General features: G+C 31.0%; 2 protein-coding genes and 1 long non-coding RNA gene across 3 annotated transcripts; 2 read left to right on the top strand and 1 right to left on the bottom strand.

Moving 5' to 3' along the window:
* Positions 1–36: 36 nt before the first annotated feature.
* Positions 37–1,395, top strand: LOC126844568 (uncharacterized). The gene is made up of 3 exons (XR_007686608.1): positions 37–117; positions 694–768; positions 1,258–1,395. It is a non-coding gene; the product is annotated as an uncharacterized LOC126844568 (long non-coding RNA).
* A 1,517-nt stretch (positions 1,396–2,912) lies between these two features.
* LOC126841028 (protein sneaky) lies at positions 2,913–16,912 on the top strand. The gene is made up of 10 exons (XM_050577230.1): positions 2,913–3,122; positions 9,886–10,017; positions 10,623–10,725; positions 11,591–11,731; positions 12,675–12,826; positions 14,737–14,813; positions 14,958–15,153; positions 15,574–15,817; positions 16,119–16,375; positions 16,465–16,912. Exons 1-10 carry the CDS (start codon positions 2,913–2,915, stop codon positions 16,759–16,761), a joined length of 1,809 nt encoding a protein of 602 aa, XP_050433187.1. The 3' UTR covers positions 16,762–16,912.
* Positions 16,913–17,215: 303 nt separating this feature from the next.
* On the bottom strand, positions 17,216–18,997 carry LOC126847327 (uncharacterized). The gene is made up of 2 exons (XM_050587465.1): positions 18,839–18,997; positions 17,216–17,401 (listed from the first exon to the last, which is right to left on the bottom strand). Exons 1-2 carry the CDS (start codon positions 18,995–18,997, stop codon positions 17,222–17,224), a joined length of 339 nt encoding a protein of 112 aa, XP_050443422.1. The 3' UTR covers positions 17,216–17,221.
* Positions 18,998–24,509: the final 5,512 nt, after the last annotated feature.

Genomic DNA, 24,509 nt, shown 5'->3' with positions numbered 1-24,509 from the left:
AATTTTCTAATTTAATTATGCTGCTTTAGTATACATTTTTATGATTAGCAAATCAACTAAAATGTCTGCGAAATGAAAAACTACAAAATTTTAATTTTGTAATACAGTGTGAAACATGTGAGAATTTAGAATATTATTTACTTTTTTCACGGTTATAGAATCAGTTATATATCTAAATACTAATAAGAACTAAATACCAAAAAAAAAAAAATCGCATTTCATATAACTAATAGTAAAAAACAAATAAAAAACTATTATAAAGTGAATAAATAATAATTATCTAATGTAACATCTTCTTGCAAAATGCATGTAAAAAGTTAAAGGTTAAGTACTAATACATAATATATTAAAAAAAAACAGTAGAAGTGCTGTTTTTCAAATAAGTCGAGGAAATGGTAAATTTTAGAAGCGCGCAATGTCCTATGAAATAACTAGTAGTAAAATGTAATCGTCCACATAAATTTCTCATTTAGAGACATTTTTAAACAAACTAATATAATTTCTCAGCGCGTCAATGAAGTTTTCGGAACACAAACTTCATTAATCCTTAAAAAGTTTTTTAACGACCGCTTTTTAGTAGATTCCTATAGAATAATAATATACTTAATTTAAGTTTTAAGTTCAAACAAACAACAATTTTAAGTATTTGCAATGATAATTAAAATTAAGTTTTTTAACCATGATGTTTTATAGATAACCGCAAAAGCAGTAAATTCAAATACACCAAAATCATTTTGAAGTTCATCTACGGCGTTTTTCTTAGTTTAAGTAAGAACGAGCTTGCGTCTTGATGTGCGACATTTTCAATCCCAAACAGCACAGTATAAAATTAATTTTTGGAACATTTCTTTTAAAATTATCATTTCAATTTTCAAATGGTTGGTTCCACTATGGTTGCATACTAATAAAATTTTGAAATGATAAAAGAAATTTAAATTAATACTAATATATTAAAATATTTGTTTTAAAAACGAATTTCACATCCTTGAATGCATTTTTTAACAAATTAATAAAAAAAAGAAATGCATTCTTTCCAAACATGGCAAAATACATATTTCAAAAATACATTGAACATTTTTAAAAATATGTTTTGGTCATACACAGTTTAGTTTAGCAAAATGTGTTTTAAACCAAGTACTTAAATGACATTTTTACTATACGTTATAAGTATAGATTTTTTTTTTTTTTTTGGTGCTGTGTGGGATTTAACCAGGCTGTAAAGACATAACAGTTAATGGTGTTATTTTTTATTTTCAGTTTTTTACCACTTCATTTTAGTAGACTTACAGTTTAGCAATCAATCTACAATCCTGATGGGAATTACTATCGGTGTGTTTTTAAGCGTCGGCCATGTCGTTTCACGACAAGTAATTTCAAACTTTTCATAATAGCTCTGTAAGTCGGCCCATTTAAACGCAAAACAATTCTCCAGAGAACGTAAGAGAAATTATTTTTTTTTTTACACTGTCGTTAAGTGTTTTTCTATGGCATTTTGTTAAATGTATTTATTTTTGAGAGCGTCTTTGAAAACGAAAATAAAGTTACCTAAACAAATTTACTTTTTGATTATGATGTAAATAAATTACAAAAAGTAACGCGAGAGACATAACATTTTATTTTCTGTAAGAAAAGAAAATCATTCCAATCTTGATGCCATGACTCTACTGATAAGGGCCCTACGATTATTGTTGGTTAATTTCAGTTCCAAAATAAAACATTAAGTGAACGTTGTCTAGCGTTTCTTCTGCTTGAAGAAAAACTCGAAATAACCTTCGGTATAAAATATATATATATATATGATTCGTGTAATTTAGCAAACGCACCCCCGTTCGGAGCTCTCCTACTGATGTTGTCCTTCGACTGACTTAAGTTATTGCTATGGAAATACTATAGATGGATCCGATTGAACGAAAAACTAGGGTCCGCTCTGAAAACTGACCCAGTTTTTTTTTCCTTTTTAGGTACCCGACTGCGAATAGAGAAGAGTAATATATTTAGGTGTAATACATGTACGTATGTATGTTTGTTATCACTTTCTACTTGACCGGTTTTTTATTTTCATGTAAATAAATGTAATTTATTTTCTATCTATTCATTCATCTCGCACGAGTTGAATTTTTTTTGCAAAAATGCATAACAATTTTTGAATTATTGTAAAAGCTTTACAATGACCTGTGATAGACGTTCTGTGGACTTTACCATTCAACGTTAATTTGATAATATAGTTCAACTTTAAATGAGACAAATAATAATATGAACTTGGTCACATAAAGCGGGTTTAAACGGCACCCCTATATAGGCACAACACAAATTGATCAGTCTAAGTGAACCACGTATAAGTATAGGTAATCCGTTAACAGAAACGTATATATTTTCAGCGGCATCGCAAGTACTTTTTTGCCGTTTTCAAAATTAATCTGGAATAAAAGACGGCGTGAAATTGAAGTGAAAATTCCAACAATCACGTACCGACTTGACGGACGTGATGTGTATAAATAGTGTTGGGCTCGGCTCATACACAATATATTATCTTGGAATTCGTCGGTTCTTACTATTTTTCAATCTCCTTTTAAACATGGGCTTTCAAAAAGTATTAGTTCAGTCATGGCTCGCGAGAAACATTGTTAGGATCAATCCAACGATTGTTGAAAATGTTTGTCGCATGTTTTCAAAACAAAATTATTCCGAAAACAATAATTTACTATTTACCTCGATAATAGTACTTTTTAACTATATACGTCCCAATTGATCTGCTTATCTATTTTTAGTACGTTTACTGTGAGAAACTATAACATTTTTTTTTTTAATTTTCCTTCTAAAACATAAAATCCGTATACTTTTTTTAACACAAAAAACTCAAACGACATTTAAACGTCTTCAATGCGCAGATCAGATGTTTGGGTCTGTTGTCGATGCCTACGTTTTGTGACAAGTCCGGTCAACGAGTGTTGGTAGCTTTGGTGTTCGCGTATGTTATCGGCGGTCCGATAAACAACATCACACTTAACGGGACCGAAGTCATAAGGGTGTTTACCTGTTCTGGGGCGTTAGCGTATAACTTGACCAAGACCAGATACGAACTCATGTTCAAACCATTCCAAGAGGCGTTGTTTCATCTCAGAGTAAGTATTAGATCATAGCGATGGGCAAGGGTATACATAATACATAATATTATGTAATAATTATTATTCAACGCTGTGTTGTTTTTTTTCATAAAACCTCTATATAAAATTGTCAACGTCACACACTGTATATATCATATGAAAAGCAAAGCGAGCTGTATTTATAACTACATATTTTACAATTTTACCGGAACACCGTTAAATACTTTATAACGCTACATCAACCAAACCTTGTACTAAAAAAAAAATTGTGCATATAGTCTCTGGCAGTACAAGTTAGAGTTTTTGACTTTCAATATTAAAACAGAATATATCGTTTAGATTGTTATTATACCTAAGGCTTGGGAGTTAAGATGTTATTATTTTTTTTAATTTTAACAGGATGTGATTTATAATTATGATCAAAATCTGTTAACTATGTACTTCTTCTTCTAGGCTTTTACAGGCCTTTAAGGCCCATCGCCGCAACAACATGTTGTCTTCACCCCTCTCTATCTCTTGCACATTCTTCTACGGTCCTTACATTCAGTAGTTTTAAGTCTTCCTGTATTCTATCCACCCAGCTCTATTTAAGCCGTCCTCTAGGTCTCTTAGTGTTGGGTTTCCATTTAGTTATTAAACCAATTATTCCTTCGGACCTCCAAACGTGTCCTACCTAGTTTATCCTCGTACTTTTTAGGGTCCCAATAATGGTAGGTTCTTTATAAAGATTAACTAATTCTTCGTTGTCTCTTATTTCATACTTTCCATCGTTATTTCTTTTTGGACCGAAGATGTTCCTTAATATCTTTCTTTCAAACACTTCTAACTTTTTTCATCTGATTTTGTCGTGGCCCATGTACTACATGCATATAGAGCAATTGGTTTAACTATGACTTTGTATAACGTAATTATAGACTTTATAGATAGTAATCTTGATTTGAATAATGGCATTAGACTATAGTAGCATCGATTTGCTGCCATCAGTCGTTTTTTCACTTCTTCGTGGCTATTATAGCATTTTCATTAATCTCTGCACCAAGGTACTTGAAGCTCTGTACCCTTTCAAATTTGTTAACTATGTACAAACATAATTTTTAATTTTTATATAAATAATTTTTTTTTTTTCAACTTACGGTCAATGAAAAATGTATTAAATATTCGAAGTTTTATAACATTTTACAAAAAGTTTTATAGTGTTGTTATTTTACTATAAATATTCGATGAGAGCGCACAATAAAATAAATGTTATTTTAACGTAGAATATGTTTTTCCAATCAAAACCACATACAAATCATCCCAAAAAAATAGTTTTTGGCTTGAAGTTAGTTAATGGTCATGAGTATTTTTTTCGGGTTGTTTTGAAAGCCAAGAGATGTCTTTTAGATCAGGTTTTTTTTATTTCAGTTAGTACAACCCATTTTTATATGAAATAGTAAAGCAAAAACATTATGTTTTATGGTTTACAATTATTTTAGAAGTATTCATTCAAGACGATTTGTTTTCTTAAAATGTGAACACAATGTGAAATATAAATATATTTTGTTAAACGGACTTTTTTATGCTGAAGGGGTAATAGCTTCTAACTACGTTACAACTATTGTATGACAAATATATTAGCGAACCATTTTTACTTTCCTGCCGAAAAAAATCCTTAAAAAGTAGCATTAAAAAATATAGGAAATGGTTTTTTGAAAAATAAAACCATTTACTACCCTTGTCACGGCGGACGTGCCAAGTCGCATTACATACACCACGAAAACGACAGCGGCGCTTGCTCGTCAATCAATAATGTTCAAGATGTTGTTAGATGAATGAATATGTTTTATTTGCGCACTTTTAACAATATACAACTGTGGCAAAAACTTCGGTGTTAAGTCTAAAACGCATGATGTGCTTATCAATTTGTTCAACTAAAAATACACACGAAACATACAAAAAGTATAATACCTTTTAGTGTCATTGATGTAGTAGAAATAATAAGCAAAAAGGGATAATATAAACTGGGGGAACTATAACGAGGGGTGTGAGATGTGATTCCTTGTATATTATTATTGTTAATTTTTCCACTTACTTTGTCGCAGTCTTTCTTGAAGTTCTGTGGGCTTAAGGTTTTATTATTTATCATTAACCAATACAATTACTACTTATACGCGTGCACCTTAATATTATAATCCGGCTTACAAGGATGTGTTTGCTATGGGAACAGTTTAGGCACGTAGCATTCTCACTGTGTTTGCTATAAAGTAGCATAGGCAAAATCCCATAGACCCTGCAGTGCTCGCTATAAGTATAAGAGCGGCATAAGCAAGAGTCCGTACACAATAATTGGTAACAATTATACTACGAAGGAAAATAGTTAATGTTTAAACTATGAAAGAAAGAAACACTTTGTCACAAAAGATCTTACTAACCCCAGAAGGACCATGGCGCGAGTCAAACATGTAAGTTGAATTTTAAGTTTATAAGAGAAGAGAGTTAGATATGGACAATGCAATAGCCGGAGCCATCTGGCAAGCCCTATGTTTAAGTTAAGGAGAATTAATATGCGAAAAAAGAATGTCGATTTCGTTATGCCTTTCTTTATTACCCTTTCCGAGGCCCCCCTCCCGAGCATTACTATGTTATCCGGTTGGTAAATAGAGACGCCTTTTTTTATTTAAGCGCACCCTTTCAGTCATTCTGCTTTAACACGCGCAATATTTTATTAAGCATAATAATTAATAACATGAAGATAATATGATAACTAATAATAAACATGCGTGTGCATAGTACATGAAAATCAGGAAATGATACTTCATACAAATCAAGATGCAAACATTGTTAAATAATAATTATATATGATTTATAGATATGTGGAATGTCATACGAATAGGAAAACAAACAAAACCCTTATAACCCTAATACTTATTTATCATTAGATTTTTTTTGTTTTCTCATTTTCTCTGTTTAGGTCTGTTGTGCTTATTTTGGCATTCCTTGTATATTTTGCTCTTCCCTTTTAAATGAGTTTATTCGAAATTTTCTGAAGCGGCCATATGATTAAATGCATCTTTCAAAGAGCAACATGAATAAAAAATCAATTGTTTCACGTTGCACACCATTCATAGTTAATGATAGTATTCTAAGATTTATATTTTTGACAATATTTCAAAGCATTTCAGCCATAGCTGAAAATGTGAAAATAGGTTTACCATACAATTATGCATTAAGTCTAATAGGATTTTTTCTAGAATTTATAATCAATATCCAGTTACGGAAAAAATTAAGTTTTAATGTGTTTTCTAACTAAACCTTTGTCTCAACTCGCATTCTGTATTTTATGAATTACATCTTTGCACTAACTTGTTATATGTTTAAATGTTTTTTTGTAAAGTTGAGAACAAAAATTATAAACACTTTTTCTCGGTTGTTCATAAAAAAAAATTTTCTCGCCATATCAGTCTAGAAACTTTTTAGACAATCCGTATAATTGTCATTGCGACAAGAATATCCTTTGCGTTTCAAGGGAAACGAAATTTAAATTTTCCCAGAATACACAACAGGGATTTCCGATAAGAATGCGTGACAATATTCTTCTTTGACAACAGCTCGAGTATTTTTACTAGTCTCTGATATAATTTCTAACGCGTTGTTCCTGTCAATACCAATTATAGTTGCATTTTCAAAAATTCAGTGAGCAAACTCGTGTTTGTCAACGACTGTTGACAGCGAGAATTTTTTGCATTTTACTTGCAAGCAAATTTTATTAAAAATTCCTCGACGTTTAAAACTGTAAAGTTACTACCGTTATTAAATATCGGTGATGACCCAGTGTCGTTTACAGATGGAGAGGCGACGCCTTTTTATACAAAACCCTTGTATAAGTATAGGTAGTCTTTCTTGATTAAAAGCAATCTTAAGTACGCTCTTTTCCCTCCAACGATTTCCATTTTATTACAATTTCTCTCTTAAATTATTATTTAACTACATTTACAAAAATCGATAGCGTTCACCTTTCATCAGTTTCTCGTTTACGGACAAACCCCACCAAATTCGCATTTGTAGTAAGCACGCGCTTACTTATAATATTAATATATATTTATTATGCATGTCATTACGACATACACTTTCAGGTTCCGTATTTTTTCCTATTATTTCCTTGACTGACTATTTGCAAACTGCGTAGTAAACTACTTTGTAATACGTTCTTAATACTAGTTATCCTCGTTCTAAACCTATTTTATGTTGTTTGTTACAATCTACTAATTTACATATTACTATATAAACTTATCTATTTCTCTGTACAATTGTCAGTCTTCAGCCAGTCAGTTAATACGTATCTTATTACTATTTTTCAAGTGCTTCTTAAAACAGTTAAAGTTATATTTCTAAAAGTGTTTTTTTATTTTAAAGTCTATAGTTTATCCTCACTTACTTATTGTATGTAAATCCCTTTCCGGGCTTACTACACATTTGAAAAGTTATTCAACGTTTTTTTTATGTGATAATGAGTATAGATTTATCTGGGCTTACTGCCTATATAAGCAAAAATATATTTTTTTTCGTTTCGAATGGTCTTGTGATAGCAATAAATAATATTTGACATATTTTATGTCATTAAACATATTATTCTTTTCTACAGGATTTCCCAGCTAACGTGGGGTCTGCCTTTCGGGTCTTGATCTTCTGCTCCTGTCTATTTACGGTAACCGAATGTATTACACAAGTACATCTTCATTGTGTAATCTATCACATCCATCCACTTCTTCACCAGCCTACCTCTATCTCTAAATTCCTTCGCCGCGATCTCTTTAACTTATTTGATTTGGAAAAAAATTAATTATTCTCGAATAAAAATACATTTTTTATTCGGTGAAACGACCTAACGAGTTGTTCTTCTTGACTTTCATTTCAATGATTTGTGCCCAACTCTGGTTGTAGGAAAATATTTCTATTTATCTGTTATAGACAATCAGAACCTATGTATATCTGACCTAATGGTTGGACGTCGAGCGTCGATAAATAAATAACACCACCATTTGCGGTATGGAAAAATCGTTTCAAGTGGTATATAACCCAAGCCATGACGGCTAGTAGGGCACGTATCTGCGCGAGACGATTCAAAATCGTAAAAACTATCAAGTACAACATAGTATTATATTATACATTGTCGTTGCGATTAGCATGGCAGACGAGTGCTTGTATCGTGCAGCCGTTACTTGGCCGTGAGAAATCGACAAACGTCCCCTCGTGCGCGCGTATTGCAAGTAACTGTTTTACTATGCAAAATCATGCCATTTGAATTCGGAGTGGAGATACAGCTGCGTCGATACAAATTCTGAGTTCAACCAACTTTAACGTAGGTGTATGTCTTGTTAAAAAAATATTCATTGTTAGGTACAACACAAACACCGTCGACGTTTTCAGCTAATTCGCCCAAACGGCGGCATCCGAACGATAAAATGTGATAAATATCAGTGTTTAACAATAAACACAAACCGACCAGCAATGCTAATTTCACGCAAGACCAAAAGTTAATTAGTTAAGTAGTCCAATATAATTTTGAATTCGAGTAGTCAACATGACGTGCTAAAGTTTTTTAATCCAACTAGGAAGATAAGCAATGTTTTCACGTGTCTTCATTCCACTATTAGCTAATTGGACTTCTATAGCCAGGTACATGTGTTTAATTACCGTTTAGGCTAAACAATAATAATCAAGTATGGTCAAAATTAAATATTGGAGCTAAAACAAATTAGTTGTAAGCTGTATTTCAAATGGAAAACTGATAAAATACATTCTAACTCAGTTTATATACAAATTTAATATTATCTAATAACTGAACCTTGTAAACAAAATTACAGAAATTAAAAAGAAATAGTTTATTTTCATTTTAATTTTTAAAAAAGTGTAATTTGGTGTCGGCAATTTTCAAGCAATTTCAGCACATTTTGTATTGGTTACCAACAACACTAATACTACTATATGTCAAAACAAAAATCATGCGAGCTTACAAATGATCTTACATGAATAATATACACTAGTATAATATAGATCTCAGATTGCCATTTTATAAAAATCGATTATATAAGCCAAACTCGACCTAAGTAGAAGTACAAAGTTTTATTATGATTAGAAAAGAAAAATACATGAAAAAACTGGTTACTCGAGTCATTTATTTTGATCTACTGGCGATGACCATTAATCTGAGATAACATGGCAACTCGTATAATATGATCATTGATCTCACATTCTCATTCGACTCAAATTTTAATGTGTAAAATGGTAAAATTAAACAGTAGATTTCTAATTATGTATTTGACCAACTAAAGTTAATTTTCTGCTATTATCAACGCCCAATTGTAATATTCTTAATTATGGTCTAACAAAACATAAGACCAAACGTATACCTAATAATAAAATGTAAAATATGTTATTTTATTTATTACGTAGCTGCCCCACGACATATTTTATGAAAGTTAAATAAATATGGTTGTATGTGCTCTCAATAAATTCTTATTAAAACGCTTATTGCTTTTAATGATTATATGGCATTTTGCCATCGCCATCTTATTTGAGCGCATGCCAAAGCTCGAGCCCTAAAAAAATAAACAATATCTAAATCGATGATGTGTGTGGTAAAAATTTTTAAAAAATGTTGTACTAATAATTTTCAAGTCTCATAAACTGGTTAGTGTATTTTGTTTTGTCCTAATACTGCCATGAACTCTGGTAAACTGTATTATAATGAAAAACTATTTGCTAAACTTATAATTGTGTTTCACCTTTATCCTAATTTCAGGCCGATACTAGCGAGGTGAAAGAAACCATAAATTCTGTGGACGACGTAATTGACCCTATTCGTCAAGAATTCGAATCGGACGATGAGGCCATTGTATTGCACGAGAGAAATGACTACTTAGACGATCATCAGGTTAACCTTTTCAAAATAAATTTTATTTTTAAAACAAATATTTCTTCTAACTACCCAAAACATTTGCACCGTTTACAGTAGCATAGGTATGGCAATTGTCAAAAAACCTTTACCCAGAACAAGTGGAAAAGTTTTTTTTTTTATGTTATAGAAAAAACTGTAAATTTATCAATTTTGAGACCTTTTTGTGAGTTATGACGTGATAATTTGTCAGAATACAGGCACAACAGCTATATTGCTGTATAAGGAGAGATTTTTAATTAAAAACCTTTAAGATGAATTACACTGGTGGACTATTGGCGCACATTTTTAATTAATGCTGCTTGAATCGCTGTCACGCTAATATAAGAAAAACTATTTTTTTTTTTTATAAAAGTGGGTTTGGCATGAATCATTATCTAAAAGAAATGTCTTATTTACAATTATTATATAAGCCGAAATTACTCGAATGAGTCCAGTGGCTTTTGGACATTGATTATTTCACGACTAATTAAAGTTTCAGTACAGAAGTATAATCGCATTAACACAATGTAGTGCATAGACAACCACATTAAAATTTAGTGGACCCGGAACTGTTAACTTTACCATCGTCTGGTACGTTTTAGGGACCATCCAAAATGGACGAAGACATCAAAAAAAGATACAAGGTACCGGAACCGGATGAAGTCGAAAAAAAATATAAAGACAAACTTCGCCGAAAATGCGCAAGTAAATACTAGCAACAATAATACGAGTAATACATCGACTTATATAAAAAATATCATAGTAGCGCTAAAAATACATACAACACATGCTACCCACACGAAATTTATCTGTGGAAAATGGTTTTGCGCGGTACAAGCATGTCGGGGAGGGGGGGGTAGATACTAGATTTATAGTAGTCTTATAAAATATGGACAGTGTATAGAGGATAACTTGATCTATGCCGAGCCGTAGCGTTTTCATTTGTGTTTCATTTGTTTGAAAAAAAATTAGTGTGTATAATATATTATATAATATATATATATCATAAAATCGATAAAATTCAATCTTAATGTCTGCGGCATAGATAAAAGCTCTTCTGTGTACATTGTAGAAATTCGGTAAATCGATTTTTAATACTGGCCTCACATACTTGCGCCTCCGCGCAAATCGGTTTTGACGGGAAACAATTGTAATTTATCCTATAAAAATAACTATGGTCTGACAAAAAAAAATAACCAACAAAGAAACGTTATTATTGTATTAATACAGTATACACTATAGTTCAAGCTTTACATTAAAATTTGGCCGAATATTGCCTATACTCCTATTACTCCTTAATAAATAGGTCGTGTGGGGCGTGTCATTTTTCGAATAATTAGGATACCTAAGTTCAAAAGCACGTGCGCGTACCTCGTGATTAATCTGTATAAGTGCTTTTGGATAATAATATACACACAATGAAAAATCGGACCTTATGTCATCCGACACCGACCGTACACCCAGCTGTCCCTAACAATAAACACGTGCACCTATACTGGTCAAGGGACAGCAACGTGCTTGAAAATGCCTAAGTTCAACAAACCCGGATGAAATTGTGAACGCTTTGCAGACATCATTTCGAGGGCGGACGAGAAGTGCAAAGCGGCTTTCGGTCACGCGTTCGACAACTGTAAAGCATCGGTACACTGGTCCTTATCGTGGGCACTGTGCTGGCCAATGCAAGTCACTTTCGTTTGCAACCTGACACCCCGTAAGTACAGCGCATTGGCACCGGAGGGATTGAAAACTTTTAATGAAATTACTTGCAAGTTGCAATAACTTCCTCGGATAGTTTTAATTAAACCGATGAGAAGGAGTTCTACAAATTCAGAGTGGAAATAAAACTGCGACGTGCCACTTAAAAAATAAACACCCGAACGCGTTTGCTTCAGACGTTATAATATCTCCTTCATTTGATTATCGGAGAAAAGATAGTATTTTAATTACACTTCCGTAAATATGTAATTTTTTCCCAACAAAAAATTAACATTAAAATTACATTAGTTGTTAATAAATATCATAACTCTCACATATTTCAATAAAAATAATAGTAAAAAATTCAAAAAGATATGTTTTCGGATTCCAATTTTTGAATACTTATTACTATAAGTATCCAGAACACGGGTTCCTGGAATAATTCCCATCAATCATTTCTGTAATGAAAGTGCAATATATTTTGTTTTATACAATTTACCGTTTAAACACGTATGAGAAAAATAATATGCTCCATTATTTTTGTATTTACACAATAATATTAATTTTAACTAAATAATAATCGGTGCTTTTAATCAGTGAGTATACTAAAATCACTTAGCCATTGCAAAAGAAACTATCCATTTGATTGTTAATAATTGTAGTGCTATAAAAAAAAATCATGAGCTATATCTCATGACAAGTGTTAATGATTTTGGAGTAAAATTACATTAAATTCAACATTTATTGATCACATTCAAAGAATTTACTGTAAAAACTAGCTATTTGTTTCAATTACTTATCTAATATATGTAATAAATATAGGGATATTCATTTCAATATTTTTAAACGGCTGAGCCCAGAGCAAAATGCCAAATAATATAACATAATTTCTATACTTTGAAATTGAGCGTGGATTGAATATTTAAATTACTGGTTTTTACTCAATGTTGGATTTTTAGTATTTGGAGGCAGTGACGTTTGCAATCCTAATACCGCAGTTAACTCCGGTTTTGGAAAAGGTTACGTATACTTGACGAAATCAAAAGATGAGCTTAAACGAGAATTCTTGCACGTAAAAGTCAACTACAAAATTCAAAAGCCAAAAATAGTGGTAAGAAACAAAATTGGTTTAACGTTCTTAACATGTCTATATACCAAAATAATATTACACATATAGTAGCTATATTCTATTGTTAATAACAAAATTATTTAAAGAAAAATTATAGGGTGCAACAATAAATGTAAGGCTACTAATGACTCTACTATAGTATGCCTTAAAATGCCTAATGTTAATTTAACTAACATTAGTTAATTGTTATTACTATTCTCGTAATGTCACATTTATTTTAAATCTCAAAATAAAATACATCTTAACATATAAAACGTTTCAACTTACCAAAAACCGCTTTAGTTCAACACGATGAATCACCTCGATAGTCACAAAGTTATAATTACTGTGGCTATGAAATAAAAAACAAAACAAAACTACTATAATGGCATATAGTTAGTTTCAAATAAAATAAAAATAGCACTACTTTTTTGAGTCAGTCAATTTCCACAGGTTAAACATACACATACATAGATATACCTAGTTGACGCCTTATATTTTTTTGGCAATACAGTTGACAAAGAATGGATGAGGTTACCAAATAACCTGTTATCAATGTATATGTAATTTTAATCTGTGCCCATGATACTAATATTGGTTAGTGTACTACTGTAAAGTTATTATACTACTAAATTTGTATACAAATTTAAGAACCACATGTTGGTACTTTTTTGATGACAATATCAAAAAGGTCTATTCATTTTTAATGATAATTTGTTAATTAATAATTACGATGACTCAATCCGTGGACGATAAGTTTCATGTCGTACCGGCTAGAACGAGACAATCTGTAAAGTGATTTATGATTATTACCGACAACATTCTAGAACGTTTGCAGATTACAAAATAAATCTTCCACTGGTAAATAATAGTCTACTCCGTTTCGTGGGTTGGGTACTATATTATTGCCATCAGTTCGATTACACAAGTAAAAAGTATACACAAAACGGTTGGTAATAATTTATGTTACCTCGACTTTCTATGCGCATTAGTATGCTGTAAGTAATTCCATTTCGGCCGATTTGTGACATTTGTTTTAGATACAGCGTTCCAAAGCTGCTATCAAAAAATTACATCTGTTATAAGGCGACAATAAAATGTATAAATCCACCTTGAATCAAACTTTTTTGCTAATTTATATTTCCATTATTAACTAAAAAACATATACTGTTGAAAACTGATTGCAGAATTTTTATACTAATCGTATATATAAATAAGTTTGTCTATAAAATCATGCTAATGTCGATTTTTTAATGGTAGTTAACTTTTTTTTGCCAAAACAAATTAAAACAGTTGTTTTCACTGTTAACGCACTTTAATGGCCAACATCGAGAAAATGCCTGCACAGTACTCCTTAAAAACATTTAGTAAGAATTTTACAAAAAAAGAAACAATTAATAATAATTTTACAAAAACCGGCAAGTGACGACAATTAGAAGTTAGTGCAATTTGCTTTAATGTTTTAAAATGTTCATATGTGATACTCAAAATAAAACGGTTTATTCCAAAGGCCTATACGTAAATGGTTAAAAAGTAGTGAGGATTGTGCGCCCTATAATAAAAAAATATTTTTACCAAACCGTAAATATGTTTTCCATAGTCGGTATATGCAGTGCGCTCTTACGGAATACTTGGAATTCTAAGGCACTAATATAATATACAGATATACTGCCGTTCTTTGTGTGATATTTAACTTATCAAAAAAAGTTCATCTCTACTAATTAAGTACATCATTTTTTTTTTTTTTTATAAATAACGTTAGAACTTGTATTGTTATTGTTTTTTTTTTATTGCCATAATTTCTAGTAATTCGTTTCTAATTTTTATTATTTTAACCAATAAAAAAAAAACACTAGCCAGGTTTTTATTATTTAACAACTTTCTGTGTAGAAAACAATTCGTTTATATTTCAGACAGACCAAATCCGGGACACTTACGATGCTACCACAGACCTGATGTTAGAGTTTCGAGAAAAAAAAGATATGGCCGAGTATGTGGTAGTGTTTGCGAGTCGTTTTCTTGCCTTCTCATTTCTCAAAGTCATTTTGGAGTAAATATAACTGTATAGTGCTACAGTGTGAAACAGCTTACCTATATAAAACGGATATTTTAACCGAACCTGTTGAAATCACAGCAGCCACGACTACATGCACGGGTACCTGACAGAAATTGAACACGATAACATTTACATCACCCAGTATTATCGGAAAATCGACGACCGCCGTAAGAAGAACCAAAAACACACCTTGTTGCCGTTGAAAAAAACCGAAAAGGACAAAATGGTGGACTTGAGAAGTTACAAATTTGGCAACTACGAACGCAAGTACTTGGTATGATAACAGTCTACGTTTGACGTGCTTAAACCAATTTTATAAACTAATAGAACAATTAATATTTCAATATCGCAGTACGATTAAGTATACGAAGAACGTCGACATAGTGTTGTCTATCCTTACTCAGCTTCCGCAGGATTTTTATAAAAACTAAGAAAGTTACTTGGCACTATGACTTACTGGTTTTATGATAATTTTGGTAAGCCTGAAGGAGCTTAGAAAAATTTAAACTACCCTAAGTCCAACCCCTCCTATCACCTATAGTATGCATTATTACACCTTAGAGTATGCAAAACCCAAAAAGTGTACACAAGTACCTAATCGAATAAATTCTGAATTGAAATATTAATCATTGAAAAATTTAAAACAAACGCATTGTAGTTATTAAAAATACATTGTTAATTTCCTTATTTTCAGTTTAATTCGTTGGTAAAGTTAGGTTTCGAGATAATGGCAGCCTCGTCGTTTGTTCTGTTGGATGTGGTGTTCTACGAGGCACTTGACGTGATCAGGAGACACGCAAAGATCGATTACTTCCAGACTGGTCATCACGACATGAGTATAAAAGTAAAGGGTACCGGAATGATTGCCAACTTGCTGAGATCGGTCGTGGACAGGTTCAATTTCAAGAAAAACGTCACCGTCAACCTTAGTAACGAAAGTACAAACATTTTAATCTACTCACTACTAATTATAGAATTAAAAAATTTTGAATGTCAAATGATGAGAATTCCTAATGCAGGAATGAAATTGGATTAGACCGTTGCCACTGAACAAAATAACGGCCTAACATCAGTAATATACTGATGACGAAACTTATGAAAATATTGAACAAACCCGCTGTTCTTAAAATCACTTAGAAATTACTAATTTTCCTTTTTGAATTGTCATTATTTACAATATGTACCGATTTACGCGACATTGTAACACCACTTGACCACATACAATAATCACATTTACAGTGTGCTTGCCGAACCCACATAAACTGGACACTTATTACTTGCACAAGATTTACGGCACGTTTTTTTTGGTGTTCCTCATGGTTTTATTTATGGGATACGCCAACAGATTAAAACGCCTCATCTGCGCTACTTTTTTCCGCAAAAGAGAAAAACGTCGCGTTCTATACTTGTACAACGAGACGCTTAGAAAACGAATAGCCTTTTTTAGGTTCATGAAGCAAAAGGTCGAAATTCTCGCCAGAGAAAATAAACTCAAGGTAATCGTGATAATAATCATTTTTATTCGGTTTAATACATTTAGATTGCATGAAGATTTACAACAACAATAATAAAATATTCTGAACAGGAAGACCTCAACATATGTCTAATGCTAAGGCTGAAATTTCCAAAAATATTCGGTTGGCTAGTGTGGTGCACTTGTGGCCGCCGAAAATGTCTCATATGTGGCGAACCAGAAACTAAAGCTGGCAAGCAATTTGGTTGTAACACAGAAGGCTGCGTTTACATACACTGTGAACAGTGCTGGACAGATGTAGGACTGTGCTATGGTTGTTCTGAAGTGTTCAAAAAAAATAACGGTCCTGATGTTGAAGACGACCATCACAGCCCAAAAGGTTATGTGGATACTGACTATTCAGAATGATCGACTATGACGATTTTGTGCCTTTAGGCGTAATAGTTACACTTCATATTAATTTTAAGTTCAGTGGCATATGTATGTAGAATATTTTTGCGGTATTTGTAAATTAAATAGCATTGTTACATATGTTTTGCTCTTCAAAATAAACGTTGAAAAATACACAATGAAATAATTTGTAGAAAAAACCAACCCTATGAACTATAATTACACCTATAGCTCCTGACAAATACGCAGCGAACCATAACCTTGTAAATATTTATTTACTATAAAAACATATTTTCATTAAGCTGTTGGTATAGATGACGACGGAAATAAATTATTTGGAAGGACAGATGATCCAACCCTCATTGTACCCACCCTATTAATAATAAAAAATACAATTTTATCTCAATAAAGTATTTTATTCAAATAGTCAAATTGTGTGCATTATAAGCATATAGTGTATGAAACTGTTTGTTTAGCGTTATTTAACGTCATGTTCCCATGGTCTAACAACATCAACAATGACAATTAAGCAACCGATAATCTTTCCTGTATAATCTGTGTAGTACAATCGAAATTTGTATGAGCCATAAAAAAACTGTTTGGGAAGATTCGTATTTTGTAGCTCATTAACATCAAACCCTTTCATCACGTATTCACCCTGTAAAATGTACAAATTAAACTAATAAATATATTATGTTTTAACCTTATTATGTTTGTTAACTTGTTGATCGATGTAATGATGCGATAAGATTTCTGTAAATGAATTTAAATTCCTCGACATCTCTTCTAGGAGGTGATTTTCATAATTTTCCAAGTTCTGGACTTAAATCTGGCTGGCATTTAGTTAGAATATCATTATGCATACGATATATAATTATTTAATAATTAATTAAACTTTAATTAACTAAAAGCAAAAAAAGTGGGAAAGTCAACCTCTAGAAGAGATACTGAAAAAATCAGTTCCGTTTTCAGATTTTGCGTCGCCTCATAAAATTAATCACTGCAGTGCAACAAATATAGTTGGTTTTTTTAATCCCAAAATATTTTAACTTCCCAACCACTCGTTTTTATGTTAAATAATCGATTTATTTTGTACTACTCTAGATTGAATTGTTTATGAAAAATTATATCTAATTTTAATAAAAGGGTTTGGAATTTAAAATGTGGACTATCGACATAGCTGAAAATTTGACAGCAACTTCACACAGCAACACTCTAGCTGGAATTAATCACAGGGGTTAAAGTGGGGGGGACGCAGGGGGACTCAGTCCCTCTACCTCTAATGTTGGTTAAAAAGCGTCCCCTTTAACAAATTATTCGTAAGGTACACCGTACCGCTCCAATTATAACCAAACATTAGTCAATATAATTCAGAATTCCGTTGAAATTAAATCTTGGTTTTTATTTTTTTATCAATTGTTACTTTACTTTTATCAAATGTATTTAATACAAATAATGGACTATCTAATACATGTGTAAAAATAATTGATTTTATTAGTTATTGTAAGTGGCTGTACTGTGATAAATAGGTATTCAATTAACCCATAAGTGATAACATATATATATATATATATATATATATAGGTAAAGTGTGAATGTGTGATTTTTTTAAGCATACTCACCCCACCATTCGTAGAATTTGAATTTTTTCTTGTACAATTTAAAGGACTAAAAACACTACATTTGTATGATGTATATATTTTTTGTCTGGGTAATTTTTTTAGTTTTCTTAAAAGACAACCACTACTTACAACTTAATATTAAAAGAAAAAATATTCTCTTTCAGAATGTTAAATTTGTATAAAACACGAGTTATTCTTAAAAAATGTATTATTTGTAGTTTACATTTTTTTATGAAATAAATTACAAATTTGAACATTATTCAGGGATAAAAGTGGGATGAGTATGTTACACAATCACTGTTTCTATATTACATATACTATATGCGTTATACATAAAATTATATATGGAACGCTTAAAACTATATGGAGACATTAGTCCCCCCTGTAATTTTTTCCCACTTTAAGCCCTGATTAATCAACAGAGTGTTCGAATTATTCATAGTTTATCAAGAATTGTTTATATCGGTGCGTACCTTGCTGACTGGACACTGTTGCGTAGCACTTAGATTTAAATTTGTCATGTATGCAGCCCATGAATGACCCATAAAAAACTTTAATGTAGAACAACCATTTTTCGAACTATAAACGTATGCATTATCTTTCCATCCTCCAATTTTACCCCATATTGCCATATTCACTTGAATCTGCCATAAAATGTCGTAAAACATAATTGTAATAACGAAAATTCGTTTAACGATTTTAAACTTACAGTATAGGAATCATCAAAGTGTACCTTTAGTGAACATTTGCCTCTTATTTCTGTTCGAGTTGGGGATGTTTTATGTAAATGCCAATTAAAACTTACCAAATATTCCGCAGTATCATTACAGATAAATACAGCTTTAAACTTTAACCGGTATTCGCCCTAAAATGTGATGAATCAATGTTGTATAAAAAATGTACGATTATGAATCATTAACTCTGTCTTTATAAGTTATAATTGTGTAATATATTTTAAACAATATCAATTAATGCAAAAAAAAGAACATTTTAGAATGTTTTAATGCCATTTAAGGACAATTTTTAAAGACATTTTTATAAGGATAATTTTTTATAGACTTGGAAAACATATGTCACCAAATCCCAAGAAATAAAACGCGGGTAGTTCTGAAGAATGAGAAGCAAATTTTTCTCAAGGATGTATATAAAACTAATAGAGGATATATAATATGAGTAAGCAAAAACTAGTGTTACGAGTGTGTGGCTTTAAAGAACTACAAGAATTAGGGTAAAATAACAGCCAGAGTAATTAAACAGTTTCATAGATTCATAAAAAATCAGCCCTCTACTTTTAGAAACAATGGATCTAAAATAGTAGCTTAAGTTGTTCACTTTGGAACTTAGGAAAAAGTATACACATGAAGTTTTTTGGGCGTTGCGTCGATAGTAGGAAAAATGATAGAGAACAGATTTAGATGATTTGGCAATGTGAAAGAAGGACGAAAGTGAAATAGTAAAACCAGTAATAAAGTTAATGTAAAAGAATTTTGAGTTGGGGATAAACCAAAGTACGAGTATGTAAACTGTAGATGCCAAAAATTAAATATTATTTGCAGCGTTGTGTGAAGTGAATAAAGAAGACCATTTTGTATGGGTGGGGCAAAAAAGAAGAGACCGCAATGCACAATTCTTTAAAATCAATAAAGGGATATATTTTATACTATTAAAAAATAATTATAATAAGAGCTCACCACGGGTAGTATAGGACGATTTAATATAACTTGTCCGTAAGCCGTATACATCAATAAAATTAGATTCAAAATAAAAAAAAGTGTTTTAATGAAAGAGGATTTCATGTTTTACTGTCGCCTTTAAACTTCCTGTCAATATTATGATAAATGTTACACTGAAAGTATTGCGCGTAATTTAAATGTTATATACAAAAGAGACAAAAAAAATCAAAGCTGCTTTATTTTTAATTTTATAAATTATAATAACTCTTTTCCTTAAAATTAGCTTTCAATCTGATAATGTGTGATACGTACGAGGTTTATTAAAAAAAAAAATACCAACCAGTCTTTCATACATAATAGAATAACCATGTATTATGTAATTATACGATTACAATTTGTAATTTACATTTTAGATACAACTATTTCTATCCTGATCGTATATGTGCAATCATAAGAATTATATATATATATATATATTTGTACATCATTTTAAGCTGGACAATGTCATGGTTGAGGCCGAATTTAAACGATTTCAAGAAATCACGCATCAGTAGTATCTGATCACAATGTTCGTACATAACATATTGTATAATGTCATTATATCCCATCCACATAATTCCAACAAATTAGTGTCCATTCCATGTCGGAAGTCAATAACGTAGCTAGAACTTTGTAATGGATGGGCGAAGGACTAGTTGTTAAGGCTAGAACCAATTACGGAGGATGCTATACCTAAAACTCTGCAAGGTCGAATTAGTAAAAACAACAATTAGCCATGATCATTTAAACAACTTATAAAAAATTCAAATTTAAAAAGTGATTGGACTGATCTATCTTACATTTTTGGATGTTTTGAAAATGTCCAGGACCCCTCCCCCCAAAATTATATTAAATTAGGCTAAAACATACTATTATATTTCTACTATAAACTATTACTATATTTTACAACAGTTGGCAGTTTGCGAGCCCATTTACATAATAAAAAACGGTTATAATAATAAAAACAAGGTGTTTAGAGGAGGCACGTCCCCTGGTGAAAAATAATTTCTTTTGTGGTTTAACTTTTAATTCAGTTTACTCTTGTAAATATGTGTGTGAACTAAAGAAAATATAGGAGATTCTGAGAAATTCAAAAGTGATCATAGAATTACTTTTTGACGTTTAAAAACTATCCTCTTAGACCACCCTTCATAATACTAATTTGAACTTAGAAATATTTAAGAATGTTTTAAAAATATTTTTGATCATTTAATCTAATCTAATCTAATCTAATCTAATCTAATGTAATCTAATCTAATCTAATATATATAAAATGTCAATTCAAATAGCCGACGTCCCGCCAGTCGCCTAATCGTCTCTTATGGGATTCATATAATACATCTCGCTCATAACACAAGCATCTGAGGCGGTTTAGGCAGCGTGTGGCGTTGGCGCGCGTTTTTATCATGTCACAACGTTATCGTATCAAATAATAACGGTGACGGCGTGTGTTGTTTTTTTTGCCGAGTTTGTACTTTCCTTAAATTAAATTAAACGTAAAATTATTATTATTATTATTAATTACACTGTTGTTCATTGTCATACGTGGTTTTTTATTCAATAGTGTTTCCCGGTGTGTCAAACGTTATCATATATATAATAATGAAAATTAAAAACGGCGAACGGCGTGTTTTGTTTTTTTTGGTGAATGTTTGTCTTTGTAGTTTGTTATATTACATACGTAAAATTATATATTAAACGTATAATAGTTATTATTAATTACATATTTGTCCGTAATTCGCTCACGGTTTTCGTTCAAGAGAAATCGACGTGTTTCCCGGTGTGCAAACATTACCTATTAATATGCGTCGTTGGATGTCGGTACGTTTTTTAGATTTAGAATATATATAATAATATATAGTATAGTAATATATTACATTTTGCTTAAACCAAATTATCAAATTAATTAGATGTACAAAATTCTTATCTTTTTTAAACCGCTGTGCGTGGTGATAACGATACATTTCATATTTTTTGTTGAAAAATTTGTTGACATATATATCTACTATTTATTTTCAATTAAATAACTACCTGACTTATTTTATATATATGTAAATTATTTGTTTTAGGCCAATACTATAGTGAAATCATAACCGACGCGTGTCCGTTTAGAAGATTGATTGCTACTTCTATCTACTCTGTCTTTAATTAATACAATAAGTAGTTATTATTGTTACCATCGGTTACAGACTGTTATCCTATGCCGTCACCGATTAATTTGCCTCCGGCCAACAGAGAACTTACACCGTAGAAGTTGATTTTTTGTTATTTATGAAGTATTTTTTAATAATTAGTGCCTATCTAATCTCTATACTCAACCCTAATTTAAATTGACAGTTTTTTTTTCATTATACAGTGTCTTAACCGACTTCTCTTAACGCTTTAGTTTCTTAACGTGCACACACATACGATACTGATGTACAAATAATTAAGACATTTATTATTTCAAATTTTTTTGTTAAAGCTGTACAATTGTGATCACTACATAGAATAAAAATTATTTTAGTTTTTTTATATATTTTTTTTTAATGATATATTATTTCACGTTAAATTGGCATTATTTGAATATATTTTAATTATTTCATTTAGTAGGATGATTTACCTATATAAATATGTATGATCACTATCGAATACTATCACTAACCGTTTGGGGTTTTTAAAATTTGTATTTTGACTTAATTTGTGGTTTTAATATTTTAACTTTGGAAAATTCAGACATTATAGGTAAGCTATGTGGAAATCAACAATTCAAGCTAAGAAAATTCTTTGAAATTGACAAACATATAACTTTATTTTTTTAAATCATGTATCTGATTTCACTTTCCAGATAATTTTTTTTTAGGAAGTATTATTGTAAATTATTTAGTAGAAAAACATTTATTTACCTATCTAAAAATAACATAATACATGGATTAATTAAAAAAAAGTTTATTGTTGTTAAAATAATAATATATATATATATAATGAAAAATATTTTTTTAAATAATAATAATAGTATATTTGATGCACTGAATAAAAATTGTTCAGATCTAAAAACAATCGATTTTTAGTTTTATACACCTGGGGCTACTTTTGTGTGCTTAAAATTTATATACATTATTGACATAAAATATCTATGTGTTCATTCCGCTCTAATAAAAAATAACTATATTACATGATCTAATTTATTTTAATCACATTATACATAGCAACATCTTATGCTATTGTAATCATTCTAGTTTTTACTCCCTGGCTTTATAATACTTATTTAACCAACGAATAAATGCATTTTTACACAGTCTTATAATAAAAAATTATAGGTATGTTTTTTAAAAGCATCAGCAAAAGTCCCTATATTATCTTTTTAAATTCTTAAAACAGTTGGTGGAGCGAAGCGACGGTGCCGAGCGAGCGTATGCTCAATGCTAAAACATACGGAGACCTGCCGTCCTTATCAGTTATCAATACGAATTCCGCCCGCTGATAAGGAACTGGACATTGATAGTTCATACAAATTGGTAAAAGTGGTAGCAACCCAAGTAAGCAACACCGGACACTTGATATTTATTAACCGTCTAACTTCTAGACTATTCTTTTTAATTTAAAATTAAAAAAAAATTACAGATACATAGCTAGACTTACTCTACACTTAATCAGTACTTAGCTTGCAAAATATTTGTCCATAACTAGGTATGAATTACAGTGGCCGGCGCAGCCGGGCACCCCCCTCGGAATCTGTGACCTCCCCGAAAATACTTTGCAGCGAGGGGACGTGAGCGTGCCCGGCGTAGCCGGGTACAGTACCAGGAATCTGTGACCTACCTGCCCGACTCGGGGGCCTGGGGACGGAGCCCCTAGCTAGAGCGAAGCTCTAGTAAATATTATAAAACTTTAACTAAAACAATATTATTTCATTGGCAAAATTAAGTACCTATTGTAATAGCTACGAGTTGTGAACAACCTGTGTAAAACTGACAGATTTTTAATAAAGACACTTTTATAATTATAATAATATAACGAATATAATAGTGTGCCACACTTTGTATTCTTGCTACTAGTTACTAGATTTTTAATTTTGGCGAGTAATTGATGCAACACAGACGAATGAATGAACTAAAATATTATAATGAAATCTTCACAATATACTATGAGCTGGAAATTACTTGAAATTTAAAATTACAAGTATATATATATAGACTTTGTATAATATATTTGTCGTTCGGTACTCTAAATTCTAATTAATTAAATTGTGATTTTTACAACTGTGCAGAATTTGTCAACCGCTGAAGTTTTTACTTATTTTCCAAAAATGTGGTATTCATGACGTATGCACTTACAAAAATAACCGATTCAAGTATAAATCGTTGTTTTCAATTGATACTTAGATACTTCATGCCCGTTTTCACTTCCTATAGGAAGTAAAACAAAAACCCTGCGGGACGTCATTTTTACT

Source organism: Adelges cooleyi, unplaced genomic scaffold (assembly GCF_023614345.1).
Source record: "Adelges cooleyi isolate 19-005CV unplaced genomic scaffold, UGA_ACOO_1.1 ACOO_flye_CR_arks_rails_tigmint_CR_PRNA_108, whole genome shotgun sequence".
NCBI classification, from domain to species: domain Eukaryota; kingdom Metazoa; phylum Arthropoda; class Insecta; order Hemiptera; family Adelgidae; genus Adelges; species Adelges cooleyi.
The sequence above is the reverse complement of the archived record's forward strand: the minus strand, read 5'-3'. Positions and strand labels throughout refer to the sequence as shown.

Bases quoted from the DNA above. Each gene is read 5' to 3' on its own strand.
- LOC126841028 (XM_050577230.1), top strand. From the start codon at position 2,913: ATGCCTACGTTTTGTGACAAGTCCGGTCAACGAGTGTTGGTAGCTTTG. The intron at 10,726-11,590 runs GTAAATACTAGC...AACGCTTTGCAG, and splicing joins ACTTCGCCGAAAATGCGCAA to ACATCATTTCGAGGGCGGAC. The intron at 11,732-12,674 runs GTAAGTACAGCG...TTGGATTTTTAG, and splicing joins CGTTTGCAACCTGACACCCC to TATTTGGAGGCAGTGACGTT.
- LOC126847327 (XM_050587465.1), bottom strand. From the start codon at position 18,997: ATGGCAATATGGGGTAAAATTGGAGGATGGAAAGATAATGCATACGTT. The intron at 17,402-18,838 runs GTACGCACCGAT...TACATTTTACAG, and splicing joins AACAGTGTCCAGTCAGCAAG to GGTGAATACGTGATGAAAGG.